Source organism: Guillardia theta, assembly GCF_000315625.1.
Source record: "Guillardia theta CCMP2712 unplaced genomic scaffold GUITHscaffold_84, whole genome shotgun sequence".
Taxonomy (NCBI): Eukaryota; class Cryptophyceae; order Pyrenomonadales; family Geminigeraceae; genus Guillardia; species Guillardia theta.
Window position 1 is genome coordinate 42,018 of NW_005434590.1, and position 16,977 is coordinate 58,994.

The following is a 16,977-nucleotide window of genomic DNA, read 5'->3' on the forward strand; positions in this document are numbered from 1 at the left end:
GGCTGGCAGTTTCGGGTCACTGGCGTGGTTGCCAGCAGTCCTGGTTACTTTCGGTCTTATGTTTCGTGTGTTTGAGCCACGTTTGTTGCTGTGTTCCGTACAACGCTTTTGTTGCTGTGTGCTCTCTGCTTGTTGCTGCTTTCAAGGCTTCTGCTTGAGGCACTTTTTAACCTCAAAACTCAGTGCTGCTCAGGCAGCGTCGGAACAGCAACAAGCAAAACCGGCAGGCTGTACGCTGCCCCCGGCGGACCCCTGGGCAGCGCCGGCTCCTTGTCGGCGGCTGCTCTTGCGGCGGCGGCGGACGTCTCGATGGCAAAGCTGGCGGCCGCGGACGTCTCTGGTGACAGTTGCCAGCAGTGCTGGTTCTTTTTGGTCTTGTTTTGTTGTGTGTGTTTGTGCAGCTTCTCGCTGTGCGCTGTGTGCATGCAGGTTTAGCTTGTTCCTGCATTGTTCTGCTTGAGGCACTTTTTACCAGTGTTTGTGCAGCTTCTCGCTGTGCGCTGTGTGCATGCAGGTTTAGCTTGTTCATGCTTTGTTTTGCTTGAGGCACTTTTTACCTTCTGCCAGTAAATCCTATACTTCGGAAGTTCTGCGTCTAAGGGATTTTATTCCTCCTGCATGCTCCGTCAGCTTCCCCATGCTCCTGCTGCTTGTTGCTTGATTGCTTGACCCTTCGGCTGCTTGTCTGCAGGTTTAGCTTGTTCCCGGTTTGTTTTGCTTGAGGCACTTTTTACCTTCTGCCAGTATTATTTGAGTTTATTAGACTCTTAGTCAAGAGTTTCATAGCTAAGAACTATTGCTCTTCGCTCATCTCTCGCCTAATGATCCGTCTAAAGGGGTTCCCAACCTTGGGAGGTTGGCCCATTTTCTGCCAGTAAATCCTATATAGTTTTGTCTGCGCGGCTTCGCGCGTGGTCTGCCGGGTCTGCTGACGGTTGCCAGCAGTGCTGGTTCTTTTCGGGCTTGTGTTTTGTGTGTGTTTGTGCAGCTTCTCGCTGTGCGCTGTGTGCCAGGAGGTTTAGCTTGTTCCTGCATTGTTCTGCTTGAGGCACTTTTTACCTTCTGCGAGTAAAACTTCCTTCCTCCGCTGCTGTCTACGTGGCTTCCCGCTCGGGCTGGCAGAAGAGATGGATTTACTGGCAGAAGGTAAAAAGTGCCTCAAGCAAAACAAAGCAGGAACAATAGCAGAGAGATCTGAGTGGATTTGACGGCGTTAACCGGGGGTCCGCCTGGGGCAGCGGACGGAGGGAGGCTGGACACAGGAACACGGTACCGCTGGAGCATAGGATTTACTGGCAGAAGGTAAAAAGTGCCTCAAGCAAAACAAAGCAGGAACAAGCTGAACCGGCAGGCAGTGGAGCAGTGGATTTACTGGCAGAAGGTAAAAAGTGCTCAAGGTAGTCCTCCTCGCTAGCCTCCGAGTCAGCGGTAGCCGAGACCAACACCGCCCGTGACGGCGGCGACGCCGCAGCAATGCCCAAGGACCGGCGTGACCCGACCGATGCCGGGGAGGAAGCAGGCGAGCTCGGACCAGCAGCAAGCACCCCAGTGGTGTCGAGCTCTCCGGAGGCACCCGACGTCACAGTGAGGGACGGAGACGCCTCGCCAGCTCCGCGCCGATCGTCGGCGCCACTCGACGTGTTTCCCCCATCGGAGTCGGAGACCTCCGGCGAAGACTCCCCCTCGGGCGACTCGACAAAAGCTGTATAGGATTTACTGGCAGAAGGTAAAAAGTGCCTCAAGCAAAACAAAGCAGGAACAAGCTAAACCTCCAGGCACACAGTCCACAGCGAGAAGCTGCACAAACACACACAAAACACAAGCCCGAAAAGAACCAGGCAAAGGCCGAGGAGGAGCTGTCCGCTGGCTCGACAAGTGCTTGCGCCCGCAAGGGCGTCATGCGCCTCGTACCAGACAAGAGCGCCTCCAGCGTCAGCTGCATGGTGAGGCGCTGATAGGTGGCGGCGCGTTTGCGAGCCAAGACCTCAGCAGCAGGGCCGTCATCAGGCACGAAGTGCCGACCAAACGCCGCATCCTCAAGAGGCATCGAGCGCTGAGCAATGATGTCCGCGAGATACCAGATGAAGCGGAGGGTGTCAGGATGCAGGGAGACATAGGATTTACATAGGATTTAGAAGGGTACCGTCCGTCGAGATGGCAAGACATGGAGGGCGTCGAGGTTGACCTCCCTCCATTATCCTCCCCGGTAGCCGAGTCAGTGGTAGCCGCCCGTGACGGCGGCTACCACTGTGCTGGTTCTTTTCGGGCTTGTGTTTTGTGTGTGTTTGTGCAGCTTCTCGTCTCGCTGTGGACTGTGTGCCTGCCGGTTCAGCTTGTTCCTGCTTTGTTTTGCTTGAGGCACTTTTTACCTTCTGCCAGTAAATCCTATGTCCGGAGTAGCTCGAGACTCGCGTCGGAGAGTGGCTCAGGTCACGCTCAGGAAAATGAGCGAAGATGGTAGACTGCAAGACCCTATCCTGCGACTTGAGCGAGTGTGTCCTGCGGCTGTGCAAGGTGATATCACGCTGCTGATCGGTCAGCGCAGCGCGAGCATGCACATGGCGAGGGAAGACGCGCATGACAAGAGGGGTCACATTTCGCTGCGCAGGGGGAGGAATGAAGTGCTCATGAGACGAGTCGACGAGAGCGCGCAAACCAGGGATGTGTACCACAGATGCCGGGGGGCGTCCTGCGTCATCAGGCACAGCAGCCGGGGCAGGTGGGATCGCCGCGCCATCTGCAGCCGGTGCAGGAGCCCTCACACGACGGTAGAGGATCGCTCCAGCGGCATTATGAACGAAGTCGTGCGCCTCAACGAAGAAGGTCGCCAGAGCATAGGATTTACTGGCAGAAGGTAAAAAGTGCCTCAAGCAAAACAAAGCAGGAACAAGCTGAACCGGCAGGCACACAGTCCACAGCGAGAAGCTGCACAAACACACAGAGGATGCTTCTGGGCACGGAGAGATCTCGTCGGAGCAGTGAACGTCCACTGGGCCAGGCTATGAGGAGAGGGCAGCGTCCGGGACATCGGCTGGGCAGAGTACCAAGCGAGGAAGCGAGCGATAGCCGTATAGTAAACAGCGGGGTGTAGACCCTCAGAGGGCGTGAACTCGTCCCCTCCCGACTATGCGGAAGCTCCCGCTTGAACCTCGCAAACTCTAGCAGGTCGGGATGCGCGGCGAGGTACTGCGAGGAAGGCCAGCGGTGATATTTCTCAAGCGCCAGGTGGACAGAGAGGTCAAAGCGACGAATCTGTGATTGGACCCGCGGGAGAAACGGAGAAGACCCCTGGAGGAAGAAGCGCAGCTTCTGGAGATGGCTCGCCCTCACCAGCGTCTTGAACATGAAGCCATGCTGGACGAGCCCGAGCTTCGAGAGCTCTTCGTTGAGGGTAGAAACCTTCGCTCGGAGCTGACTAGCATGAAATCCATCCGTGCCGATAGGCAGGCCGCCAAGTGTAATCCCGCCAGTGACGACCTCGAAGTGAAGAAGTTGAGTCTTGAGACGGCGCTTAAGGCTCTTCTTCAGCTGCGAGAGATCAGGGTGTTGGTGCCAGGAGGGGATGTAAACTTTCGACTCGCGAGGTTGAATCTCTAGCTTCAGATCAGCCAACATGTACTTCTTCATAGCGGACGTAGCTGCAACGGCATCCTCGAGTGGACCGACAAGCACGACGTTGTCAGCATAGGCCAAGACTCGAACAGAGGGAAAAAGCTCTGCGATATGGAGGAGCAGGGGGTGGATACTGTGGCAGTGTTACACCCCGAAGCTTTACGGGTTGTACACAAGCCAAGCGAATGCTCAATGAACCTCCGCTGGATCACACAGAAGGTGCTAGATAGTATTATCAAGCTTTATTGCAGCAACCACACCAACAGAGGGAAATGCGTGGTACACAGAGGGAGGGAAGACAGACCCCCTAGAGATGAAGATCTTGATCCTTTTATAGCCCTGTGGAAGTCCCAGGGGTAGTGGTCCTCGCTTGCACGAGTCTTCCTGCCTCGTGCCGTCGCTATGGCCCCTTTGGTCCATGCGCTGCTCCTGTTCTTGTTTCTACCAGAAAGGAGAGCTCCACCGGTGCTTGATAGGGAAACCGTCCCGGAGGGGTCCGACTTCTGAACCAAAGTAGCCGTTAGAGAATCACTGTCTTTCGTCTGGATAGTCACGAGGCTATCCTTGTGTGCTGTCCACATTCCGAGTGTTGACCACTCCTGTGTTGGGCTCGCTAGCCTATGAGCTCTGATACGCTCTTTCTGCGCTTTCTTGGAGTGCTCAGGACTCAGAAAACTTCGCTTTCTTTGCTCTGATACGCTCCCGCAAACTCGCACCTAGACCAAAGTCAAAGAGCGGTCAAAGGCGGCGTGAACGCCGTCCCTGAGCAGAGGAAGGTACCGGACGTCGCTCACGCTGTTTGGCCCTGTCGTAGCGTTGAACCAAGTTGCGAAGCGCTCGAGTGCGAACGAGATGTTCCACTGGTTCCCATGTGTCATCAGCAGAGGAGAAACCTTTCCAGCGAACGAGATACTCCTTGCGTCCGCGCTGCGTTCGATCAGCGAGTAGGCGCTCCACTTCATAGAAGTCCGGGAGAGGCTGGGGAGGCGGAGCGGAGTCCAGCTGGGGCTGTCGTTGAATGTGAGGACGAAGAAACTTGGCGTTGAAGACGTCGATGGTCATCTTGGGAAAACGTTGTTGCACGTTGATTCTGTAGTTGTTGTTGGATAAGACTTCAGTGATCACAAAGGGTCCCAGAAACTTTTCACGAAACTTGCGCACTTCAAAGGTTTGATTGAAGAGTCTTGCATCCAGCCACACCTGATCACCAACGTGCCAGTTGAGAACTCTGCGCGTCTGAAGTAAGGCAGCTTCGGTGCGATTGGCCATTGCTGCGAGCTTGTCGCGCACGACATTCTCATTCACCTGGATGAGATCAAGTGTAGATTGCACCTCAGGAATCACCGGACTGAGCGTCAAGTCCATGGCGGAGCGAGGATTGCGACCGTACTCCACTTGAAAGGCCGAGAGACCCGTTTCCTTGCGAGGCGCATGGTTGAGGGCAAACTCGAGAAAAGGAAGATGAGAGCTCCAATCGTCACGAGCGGCGGTCAGGCGCGTCCTGAGCATGTCGAGGATGGTAGCGTTTGCGCGTTCCACACGGCCATTGCTCTGAGGGTGATACTTGGATGAGTGGCGGACCTGTACACCCAGAGTCTCAAACAACGCATCCCAGAAGCGGGAAGACAAATGTGAGCCTCTCTCGGACATGATCGCATTGGGCAGACACCGCGTTCTGTAGAAGTAATGCATGAAAAGTGGTACCAAGTCATGCGTCGTCGCGTCATTGATCGTCGGAGCCAAGGTAACATGCTGCGAGAAGGAGTCAACCATGACGAAGATGGCGTCAACGGAGAGTACGTCGAATTTGTCAGCCGGAACGTCATGGCTCTTTGGAAGCCCCACAGGCCTCTGCTTGTATGCCTTGGCGGCTTGGCAGGTCAGACAAGAATGCACATAATTCTCAACATCACGCTTCATGTTGGACCAATATACCTTGGTGGCCAGGTCGAGATATGTCTTGTCAGAGCCGAGGTGACCCGCTTCGTCATGACCATGCGGAGTATGGCTGCCGCATGCGATGGGGATGCAGATGCGACGACGACCCAAGGAGTCTGATGAAGAGCAGTTCGTCTTGGTAGATGAACGACTTGCAGCCTGGTTGTCCTACCAGCTCGCCGTCACGTCCTAGTTGGAAGAGGATCTGGAAGTCCGGGCAGGTCGCATAGTGATGGAGGAGCTGTTGAGAGAAGTTGGCATTGGTCAGGATCTGGATGTGATGCAAACCCACGAGGAGATCTCTGGCCATGTCGTCAATGCGCGTCTCGCGAGCTGCAGCGGATGCCGGATCGGGCGAGGAGTCGACCACACGGCTGATGTGCTCGATTTCCCAAGGCGAGGGGATAGCTCAGGCTGAGTCGTCAGGCGAATCAAGCTATGATGATCGGTTTTGACTTTGAAGCGGCGTCCGATGAGGTAGTAGGAGAAGTGCTTCAAACTCTCCTTGAGAGCCAAGAGCTCGCGTTCATAGGTCGAATAGTTGCGTTCAGCGGAAGACAGCTTCTTGCTATAGTAGGCGATTGGATGCTCATTGCCATGTCGATCGCGTTGATGTAGAGTCGCGCCAATGGCTAGGTCACTAGCATCGGTGTACAGGATGGTCGCACGATCCTGCTGAAAGTGCCACAAGACTGGAGTAGTGGCTAATGCCTGTTTCAAGGCATCAAATGCGATCTGAGCAGATTTAGTCCATACGAAACGGCGCTGACTGTTCTGTAAGAGATCTGACAGCGTAGAGGATAGGCGCGCATAGTTGCTGACGAATTTGCGATAGAAGTTTGCCATCCCAAGGAATGTACGCAGTTGTTTGACGGAAGCCGGCGTCGGATATTGTTGAATGGCCTGGACCTTGTTAGGCTCCGTGGCGATGCCAGCTTGGGTGATGGTATACCCCAAGAAATCAAGCTGCTGTTGCATGAATAAGCACTTGCTACGTTTGACATAAACTCTGTGCTCACGGAAGCGCTGCAGGACGCGGCGAATATCCTCGAGATGCGCTTCTTGCGTGCCCGCTGTACAGAGGAGCACATCATCAACGTACACAAGCGCGTTGGGGATGTCAGCCAGTATACCTTGCGTAAACTTTTGGAAGGCGGCCGTCGCTGTTTTCAGACCGAACGGAAGCGCTTTGAATTTGTAAGCCCCTTGCTCAGTCACAAATCCTGTGTACTGACTGCTCTGAGGTGTGAGCTTCAGTTGCCAAAACCCGCTAGCGGCCGCAGCAGGAGCATGCAGGAGGAATAAAATCCCTTAGACGCGATACCCGGAGGCAGCCGACTGACCACTGTCAGTCGAGACGTCCGCTGTTACCCCTCCTAGCGACTGTTGCTTGGCCCTTCATGCTTGTCTGGGGCGCGGCTTCGCGCGTGGTCTGGCGGTGCCGGGTCTGCTGTCGGATAGTTGCCAGCCGCGAGTGCTGGTTCTTTTCGGGCTTGTGTTTTGTGTGTGTTTGTGCAGCTTCTCGCTGTGCGCTGTGTGCATGCAGGTTTAGCTTGTTCCTGCATTGTTCTGCTTGAGGCACTTTTTACCTTCTGCGAGTAAAACTTCCGACTTCCAGTCACATTGCGCTGCGCAGGCGGAGGAATATAGTGCTCATGAGACGAGTCAACGAGCGCGCGCAGACCAGGGATGTCACCGAGTCATAACGGTGTACCACGTAGCGTCCTGCAATATCAGGCACAGCCTCCGAGTCTAAGTCCAGGTTGCAGAGTCACTTTACTCGCATAAGGGCACGGTAAAAAGTGCCTCAAGCAGAAGAAAGCAGCCTCGGCAACAAACACCTTCTGCGAGTAAAACTCAGAGCAAAAACGTCTGGCAGAGAGCACACAGCAACCTTGACTTGAAACGCGGCGGCGCCTCGCAGGCCTGGCCGCACCGCGGCCCGGAATCCGAGCGGCGAACCGGACGCGCCGGACCGTGACCGGGTCCCCGGGCCCCGGGCCGGGCCGCGGCCGGCAACCGTCCGGCGGCGGCAACTGAAGTTGGCTCGCCGGCCGGAAGTTCCCAAGTCCGAGTGCCCAGTGCCAGTCAGACCACTGCCATCCGATCATGATCCGATGCCATGATCGGCGGCCGGGCCGCCCCGGCGGCCGCGGTGAGCGTCTCAGTGACTGCCGTGGCACGGCGGGGGCCGCCGCCGGGCCCGGCCGCCGCCGCACGGTCCGTGACGGCCGGGCACGACACTGCAATCTACAATGGTTTCAACCCGATGATGTGAGTCTGCGGGCCGCCGGGGCCCGGCGGGCCCGGGGTCCCGGCCGGGTCACCGGGCCCCACTGGCAGGCTCAGACTCCGATCGGCAGTCACCGTGACCGGCACCGGGCAGGCCGCCTGCCGGCGCGGCACCGGTGACTCTGACCGTCACTCTTAGGAGGCGGCTCAGGCTCCGTCGGAGCCGGCCCCCGGCGGGCCCGGGCCCTCGCCCGGGCCGCGGCCCGGCGCCCGCGGCCCCGGTCATTCACTGTCCCAGACTGGGACCCGGGCCGCTTGGTGACTGACACTCCGACTCGGAGTCCCCGGCAGGCGGGCTGCCGCAGTGCGCGGCCCGCCCGGCGTCCGACGACTCGGGGCGGCCCGGGCCCGGCGGCCCGCCGCCGCGCGGCTCCGAGACTGGTGGGACTGCCGCCTCGCCGAGTCGGATCCGACTCAGGCTGGCCGCAGTGACTCCCGAGCCTTCAATCAGCGGCCGGCCCGGGGCCCCGGAAGCAGTGAAGCCCTGTCCTATAGCAAGTTGCAGTACCCCCTTTGACCAGCCTGTTATGCGTAGTAGGACCGGGTCTTGCTCCTAGGGAAATTTACATGATATCTGCCCTATTCCCTTCCTAGGACCATCCCACCCTAGGACCATCCCTTGAGTCCTGCTGAATCTCTTTCCACCCCTACCCCCTAATGGTACTGGAAGTACCCCCACCTTTACCCCAACCTCCCTCTAAACAGCCTCACACCGTGATATGGTCGCCCTACCCGACACCACCACCCCACAATCCATCCACAATACTACCCACCCTTCAGAAAGACCCCCCCCACCCCCACCCCCTCTTATGCCCGTTCTTTCCCCGCTCGTTTTACATCGACACAGGTCAAAAAATGAGCCTAACCCACCCCCACCATGGTCATTACCCCACCCCCTACACCCACCAGCCCAAGCACTACCCCCTTACACGGGAGTACCCTGGGTCATTGCGCCTCATGATTAGACACCCTCCCCTACCCATTTAGCAACTCCTACCACCACCACCCCTACGAACAATTGACTACCCCTCCTTCGGACTTCACTTTCCTCGGTGTTGAGACAGGAACATCATTTCAGTACCCACCCTTGTCAAAGTATCCACCCACCCACAACATCAATTATTTCATTAACACATTAATAGGTACCCCACCCGCTGCGAACACTACCCCACCCCCATGATATCCCTGCACCCTTGATCCCCGACCCCTCTGACGAAAGGGGATTCGGGGGGTGCTTCGCTATGGGCGTTACTGGGTTATGGCGCGGAGCTTTGATGGAAGCTGCAACTCCTTCCTCCCTCCTCTCCCCATCTCCCTCCCGCGTCTCCCGCGATTTTTCTTCCCCTGCATTCATATCATGATCGCCCTCTTCCTCAGGCCGCTTTCCTTTCCTTGTGCTTCCAGCTTCCGATTCCCTTCCCTGTCTCTGCGCTGGTTTTAACCAACTAAACCTGTGGCTGCTCCTTTTCTGTCTCTGGAGCTAGTCTCACCATAGCTCCTGCTCCTGCTGTACGTTAAGTCTTTCGAGATGTTGCTACCTTTCTCCTGCTCGCTTTCAGTCATGTATTCTCTACCCAACGTTTGCCTCTTCGAACTTGGCGCCAGTATATGATCCACATAACGAGGAGGTGTTTTGGCCTCCTCTTGTTTCAAGAATCTACCCTTTTCATCCATCTTGTTTTCTTGTCCACCATTAGTTCATTTCCTTGTCCTCCACCAGCTCATTTCCTTCTCATCACTTCATGAACCGTTTCTGCAGCTGCCACTGTCTTTCTGCAGAGTGACATCAACCAGTTGGCAACCGGTTGCTGCCTGCATGCCTGCACCTTCCCAACCCTGTCTTTTTCTCTGCTCCTCTTCTGATCTTCCAATATTGTTCAACTGTTGAATAACGTGGAGCTATCGAATGACAGCAACCATCAGGGTTGTAGTATCTCAGTGAACAGTCTGTCGACAAAGATGTCGGGCACGATGAGTTCTCCTAAGAATCCGATTACTATTGGATGCAAGGTGACTTTCTCTCCCGGCAGGCTGTCGCATGTTTGACGTCAAACTTTCATTCTTCAGGTCACGGTCAAGGGGAAGTCCAAGGGCGTGGTGAGGTATATAGGTCCGACCAAGGTGTGATCCTACTCAGTGCTCTACATCGTATGTGAGTTGAACATGTTTTATGATAGTTTGGAGCTGGTATCTGGGTTGGAGTCGAATTAGACAAACCCAAAGGTCAACACGATGGTTTTTATGATGGCCAGAGATACTTCACCTGCAAACCAATGCATGGAGTGTACGCCATTTCTGCTGATGTTCAGGTTAATGGATTGATAGACAAATCGTTGACACTGATATGCATTCGTCTAGCCATTGAAGCCGTGGCAATCCGCCGTCCGAGTTATACAAGGGCTTGTGCGCGGAAAAGCTGAGAAGCAAGTCACCGACCACAAGAAAACCTTCTTGGCATGGAATGCCTTGGAGCTGGACGAAGAAGCCCAGCATCATGAACAGGTGATGTTGTTCGGGTTGTATGGTTGTATTCGACTCAACTGGCTCTTGATAGTGCGCTACTCAAGAGCGCGTGGAAGCAATCTTGCGCGCTTCGCATCCTTCGATTGCCCAGCTGCCCAACGAAATTTCAGCGCTGACGCTGGCCAATGCCTGTGGAATGTCTCCAGACTTCATGCAGTGGGGATCGGATATTGAGGTATGGATTTAAATCGAAAGTCTTTCTGATGATTGAATGCCCCTTTCCAGGTGGAGGCTGATTACGAGGGTCCCCACATACAATTCCCCATCACTCCTCAAGGCGCTGCTACTCTTCTACATCACATTCGGTCGAACCCTGACTACCCGGTTCACAAGAAGTACGTGGCTCAATTATTGGGTCGCATATGCCAGCACTTGATGGATGACAAAGTTGGTGCTGTGAACCATATTGAGGTTCCACCGAAGGGGAAGTTGGTAGTGTTTGGCGACACGCATGGTCAGCTTGCTGACTTCCTCCTTGTGCTTCAACGTCATGGCCCTCCATCAGATAAAGTAGCATATTTACTCAATGGCGACATTGCTGACAGAGGAGATAATTCGCTTGAGATTTTTGTTGTCATTCTTGTTTACAAGCTGCTCTATCCTAACAGAGTTTTTATCAACAGAGGCAATCATGAGAATCATGACATCAATAGGAAGCCCGCGGACTGTGGAGGTGGATTTTATGATGAAATCATGTACAAATTGGATGGCTCCATATTTCTGATGTTCCAGCAATTTTTCGAACTTCTTCCATTGACGACCATCATCAACAAGCAAGTCTGTGTGCTTCATGGAGGTATTCCACGAGTGGAGGGGCTTACCTTGAATCGTGTCAATTCGATCGTTCGAAGGCGACAGTGTCCAAAGATTGTTCAAACCATAGATGATGCCATCTTATTTGATTTGATGTGGGCAGATCCACAGGAGGCTAAGGGCATTGCCATGGCTGCTCAGAGGGGACCCAATTGTCGTAAGTTTGGGCCCGATATCACCAAACGATTTTTAGCGGACAATTCCTTATCTCTCTGCATCCGATCCCATGAAGTTCCGATTAGTCTCAGAGGGTTTGAAGAAAGGCACGAGGGACGCTTGCTTACAGTGTTCAGCGCGAGTAATTATTGCGGACAAGCTGGAAATTATGGAGCGATTGTTGTATTTGATGATGAAATGAGCTATACGCTTGAGGAACATATGGCACCAGATCTTGACGCTATGATTCTCGAATATAACAAGACTGCAACTATACCGCCTATTGCGCCCAATCCTCTGATACAGCGTAAGAATTCAGAGAGAGACCGCCCACAATCGCTTGCGCAGAGTAGAGAGCTGATGAATCATGAGGTGATCAGCAAGTTGGAAGTGAAGATATGCCAGTACAAGGATGAATTATGGTGGTACTGGAAGCGAATCGATGAGAACGGGACTGGTATGATTCCAGCTGCAAAATGGCGAGAAGGAATGACCAATACATTGAAACTTGAAATTCCATGGTTTTCTCTACAAAATGAGCTTGCACGTCCGAACCAGAATGGCGAAGTGGATTATCGTGATTTCTTGAATAGGATCCGCAACAAAGCGATCATGACAGGCTTGAAGAAAGTTGATAACTCATGGGAGAAGCAGGTAAATGTGTTCCATGTTCAAAACTGAAACGTTTTGATGAGTTGTATCAGATCTTAGTCACGTTGTATGAATCCATTTTGATGGCTGACCTGACTCTGAAACAAACTTTGGCTGAGTTTGACCCGGATGGCGATGGAGTTGTCAGTCCATGGGAGTTCAAACAGGTGGATTCATAGACAGCGAGCAACTTTCCCTGACAAAGTGCAGGCACTGGAAAAGGCGAAAGTTGACATTCCCGACGGCCAGGTAAAGCTCTTTTCATATCGCGAATGGCTTGAAATGTTGTTTGTATTGCTACTGTGACTGCCCTTGTTGGCGCCTCTTGATTGTCGTTGTAGTTAACAGCGCTTATGCGCTTGATCGAAAAAGATGGCGGCAAGCTCGACGTGGGTACATTCCTTGATAGGTTCCAATTGGTGTATTCTCGTGCTGCGGATGAGGGACTGGAGAATACAAATGTTGGTAATGGTGAACGTGCGCGCGATCTTCTTACGAGAGTCGGACGGCATCTTCTTCAGAATCGGTATCTTATCGTATTTGCTCATTCCCCGCGAGAGAAATGAACATTTGTTCCAGCGAGAAGAATCGTATGAGCATCTTTGAGGAAGCAGATATCGACGGAGATGGGTTCGTTCAGGAAGGCGAATTCTACAAGATGATAGACAAGTTGAATCTTGTGCCTCCTATATCGATGGAAGAGAAGAGAGAGATGTATCGGTATCGACTTTTTGATCGACTTCAACTCTCTTGGTTGAGTCTTTGACTTGTTTTAGGTATGTGGATGTCAACGGGGATGGTCATCTCAACTACCTGGAGTTCTGTGCTGCCTTCAAGGCAAAGGTTTTTTGTTTCTTTCCTGTCAACTGATTGGGTAAATTCAACAGGTCGTCGGAATGGATAATGAGGATGAAGCCATTTCAGCAATCGGTTTGCTTGCGGCTTGTGTGGTGTTGCGAGACTGAACCAATATTTTAGTTGAGACCATCGTCTCTGCACTTCAAAAGAACATGCAGGTACGTTGATCAAGACCGATGGCCATAAGATGTTTGGCCTCTTTTCTGACAATGTTCCACAGTCTCTCGAGTTTGCGTTTCGATTCTTTGATCGGAAAGTGAGTTTCTCTTGCGAGAACGCACCGTTTCTAAGTTGACGTTCTGAAGGAACTCGGTCATATTCCTGTGGACGACTTCAAAGCAGGCATTCGAGCGTTGAATGCCTCCATCAAGGCCATGGCAAGCGCTTTCTTTCCTCATCCCCTCCTCTCTTGGCTCCTCTCTTCAGCTCGACTCGCATTGTCATTCTCTGCTTCTCCCTGCTCATTCGCCCGTCTCTTGCTTGTAACTGTCGTCGGCAGGGAAAGTCGGGACCCCTGACCGAAGATCAGATTGACGTGAGCCGCTGACTGGAAGCAAGAGGTGCACGTGTGTATGACACCATTGCAGGTTCTGGTCAAGTATGTCGACACAGATGGCGATGGGAAGGTAGACTATCAGGAATTCCTCTCGGCCTTCAAGCCAAAGTAATTCTCCTATGCTTAGTTTGCTCTGGTTCTTTCGTTCTTTGACTCTTTGGCATCAGGGACAATCGATTTGCCCCCATCACAAAGTGACCAAAGTCATCATCATTGACTGATATGACTATTGTGACAACACTTTGGCTCTTCTTAAGTTTCCTTTCTGTTCGCTACTTGTTTGACTTGCCTTTGGGTCCAACATTTTTCCCCCTTTGTCGATGCACAAAATTGTTCCAACTTCACACAGTAAACACCCACACTTACATTCCGGGCCTGGTAGTGCCCATCGGCGGAGCCTGAGGCCACTGCCGGGCCGGGCCAGCCTTCAAGCGTCCCGCGGGGCCTTGCCGGGCTCAGCCCGGCCTCCTCACTGAGTCAGTAGTCCGATACATCATCGGCGAGTCATCCGAGTCACCGTGATTCTCTAGTCACTCGGCGACTGTCTAGATTTGGCCCGTGAGGTCACGTTTACACTCTCTGATCTAAGCTCCCTGATCCGAGTAAACTCTCTGATGTAAACTCTCTGATCTAAGCTCTCTGATCTAAGCTCTCTGATCTAAGCTCTCTGATCTAAACTCTCTGATCTAAGCTCTCTGATCTAAGCTCTCTGATCTAAGCTCTCTGATCTAAGCTCTCTGATCTAAGCTCTCTGATCTAAGCTCTCTGATCTAAGCTCTCTGATCTAAGCTCTCTGATCTAAGCTCTCTGATCTAAACTCTCTGATCTAAGCTCTCTGATCTAAGCTCTCTGATCTAAGCTCTCTGATCTAAGCTCTCTGATCTAAACTCTCTGGTCTAAACTCTCTGATCTAAGCTCTCTGATCTAAGCTCTCTGATCTAAGCTCTCTGATCTAAACTCTCTGATCTAAGCTCTCTGATCTAAGCTCTCTGATCTAAGCTCTCTGATCTAAACTCTCTGATCTAAGCTCTCTGATCTAAGCTCTCTGATCTAAACTCTCTGATCTAAACTCTCTGGTCTAAACTCTCTGATCTAAGCTCTCTGATCTAAGCTCTCTGATCTAAGCTCTCTGATCTAAACTCTCTGATCTAAACGCTGTCTGGGAACAATGGGAATGCTACGAGGAATGGTGGCGCTTCTCCTGGCGGCCTCGTCGAGCTGCTTCAGCCTCCTCCCTTCTCCTCCTTCTCTCACTCCTCCCTCCTCCTTCTCCTCCTCTTCCTCTCTTGCTTCCTCCACCTCCCCAGCATTGTTCACACCAACTTCATTCCTGCAACACCGCAGGAGGAGCATGCAAGCGCACAGGCTCTCTCTCTCATCGTCCACCGACATCTCAGCAGGTTTCTTGTCTCCCAACTTCTCGTATTCACTTCCTGCAAGCCTTGCAGCGCAAAGTCATCGACAACTTTCTCGGCCTGTCAAGTGAGGTTTACTTATCTTTGCGTGTTGGCTCAGCCGGTCGCAGCGCAAGGCGACGGAGCTCGAGACATCGACTCGCTCATCGGTCTGTGCTCTCCCCACATCGTCGCCCCTGCTCAAGCTCTTGACAGCTCAGCTGGTTCGGTCTGGGTCCTCGTGGGATGCTGAGCTGCTCTCAAGCGGCCCATGGCTGGTGCTGCTGCCGCTTTCCTGTCTTGGCCCCCTCTCCTCACTCTCGCTCAGGCTCTCTACACACAGGGGAAGCCTCCTCGCTGGCAGGTCTCCACCTCTCCTTGCCCTGCTCCTTTCCAGGCCTGACCTTCCGCCTCCTGCAGCGCCAGGCCCAGTGGCTGCCGTGGGCGAGGAACGTGGCCTCGCAAGACTACGACGTGGGAGGGGGGCGAGTGAGGAACAGAGGAGAGATCTGGGGGTCGCGAGTGTTCGTGACAGTGGAAGGAGAGCTGGTGAAGGCAGAGGGAGAGGCTTCATGCATATGTGACCCTCCTCTACAGCAAGAGCTTCAGCCTGAGAGAACCTTCACCCCCAAGATGTTCCAAGCTGGCATCCAGTCCGGCACCCTGCACGGTGAATCCTCCGTCCTCCCCCAGCCCCTCCCCAGCCCTCCCTCAGGCATCCCTTCCGCGTCTTGATGTTTCTCACCCTCTCCCTCCCCTCTCACCTGACGCATCACCACAGTCTTGGGCCTAGAGATTCCTCTCCCGATCAGAGGTCGAGGCTTCGCTAAGCTTCTGGTTTGCTCCTTCCTCATCCTCTCTCTCCCTCCTCTTGTCACATGCTTGCAGTACCTCGATCGGAATGTTCGTATCTTCCAGAGCCCCAAGGAGTCAGGTACTTCACCTCACCCGTCGCAGGGCTTCTCCTCTCCTCTCCTCTCCTCTCCTTGCTCCTCCGCTTGCGTGCCTGTGGGGCCCCCTCTTCTCTCTGCCTCGTCCCGGGCGGGTGTGTCGGGCTTGTGACAGGACGGCAGAGTCGGAGTGGGAGGAGGAAGGGCTGGTAGTGGTGCAGGTTCCAGCCTCTGCCTTCTCCTTCACTTGAAGTGACCGGGGGGGAAGAAGCTGATGCTTGAGTCTCTCGTGCGGAACTGGAGGAGCTTGGAAGCCTCCTGTCTCCTCCTCCTCATCTTGGGGTTCTGTCGAGACGTCAGAGCATGTCGAGCTGTCATGAATGAATCTTTTCCTGCAAGCGCACGAGCAGCTGACCGTGGACTGATAGCAGCGAGTGAGAAGAACAGGGGGAGGGAGGAGGAAGAGGAAGAGGAGGAGAGGAGGAGGAGGAAGAGAAGGAGGAAGAAGAGGGGAGAAGGAGGAGGAGGAACAAAGAGGAGGAGGAGGAGCAAAAGGAGGAGGGGAGGAGAAGGAGGAGATGGTGTTGGTGGTGGTGGAAGAGAAGCAGGACGAGTCACCAGCTGTGGAGTGTCCCGAGAGGAGGGGAGAGACCTCGAGGACGAGGTCTGCGAGACCTTCACCTGCACGCACATGCTGAGCTCTTGCAAGACCGACGGGCCTGACCTCGTCGAATCGAGAGGTCGGGGGAGGGAAGAGGCGAAGGAGGCGCCTGAAGGAGGGTGAGCGATGCGAGAGAAGGAGGAGGAGCGAACTTGCGCCAGGACTACGACGGAGAGGGAGCGAGAGGCATCGGAACAGAGGACGTTGAGGTAGTGGAGGAGGTCGAGGACTGCAAGGCTGTCAGCGTCTCCTCGCCTCCCTGCTGCTCTGCCTGTCGACTGGTCGTGACGAGAAACGTCGAGGAAGTTGTGCAGACTGTCGAGCAGGAGGCAGCAAGGTTTCTCTCTGCGCGCAAAGTCGTCGAGGATGGGTATGACCGTGTCCAGCAGGCGACGAGCGGAGAGTGAGAGATCCTCTTGCAAGTCGATGCTGAAGCTGAGGCCCTTGGACCCCCCCGCCTACCAACGAGTAGCAAGTAAGATGGGCAACAACCAGAAGAGGATAAGAGGGCAGGAAGCAGCAGGAGTAGGAGCAGGAGAGGGGTAGCGCATCCCTCACTTCACCTGCTCTTCTTGCTCATCGTTGGTGCAGCTGCCGTAGGGTCTCGTGAAACCATCCACGAACACAAAGTCT

General features: G+C 54.1%; 2 protein-coding genes across 2 annotated transcripts; both read left to right on the forward strand.

The window, feature by feature from the left end:
* Nucleotides 1–9,801: 9,801 nt before the first annotated feature.
* GUITHDRAFT_165203 (hypothetical protein) lies at nt 9,802–13,765 on the forward strand (the record flags this gene model as incomplete). Its single annotated transcript, XM_005825344.1, has 16 exons — nt 9,802–9,852; nt 9,910–9,963; nt 10,020–10,151; nt 10,201–10,344; nt 10,397–10,540; nt 10,591–11,988; nt 12,039–12,152; nt 12,196–12,234; nt 12,327–12,511; nt 12,565–12,705; nt 12,762–12,828; nt 12,873–12,915; nt 12,964–13,001; nt 13,064–13,099; nt 13,343–13,507; nt 13,567–13,765. 15 exons carry the CDS (start codon nt 9,802–9,804, stop codon nt 13,388–13,390), a joined length of 2,634 nt encoding a protein of 877 aa, XP_005825401.1. The 3' UTR covers nt 13,391–13,507; nt 13,567–13,765.
* Nucleotides 13,766–14,567: 802 nt separating this feature from the next.
* GUITHDRAFT_115394 (hypothetical protein) lies at nt 14,568–15,934 on the forward strand (the record flags this gene model as incomplete). The annotated part of the gene is made up of 9 exons (XM_005825345.1): nt 14,568–14,588; nt 14,915–14,963; nt 15,010–15,071; nt 15,122–15,157; nt 15,214–15,342; nt 15,391–15,463; nt 15,575–15,630; nt 15,682–15,727; nt 15,867–15,934. 9 exons carry the CDS (start codon nt 14,568–14,570, stop codon nt 15,932–15,934), a joined length of 540 nt encoding a protein of 179 aa, XP_005825402.1.
* Nucleotides 15,935–16,977: the final 1,043 nt, after the last annotated feature.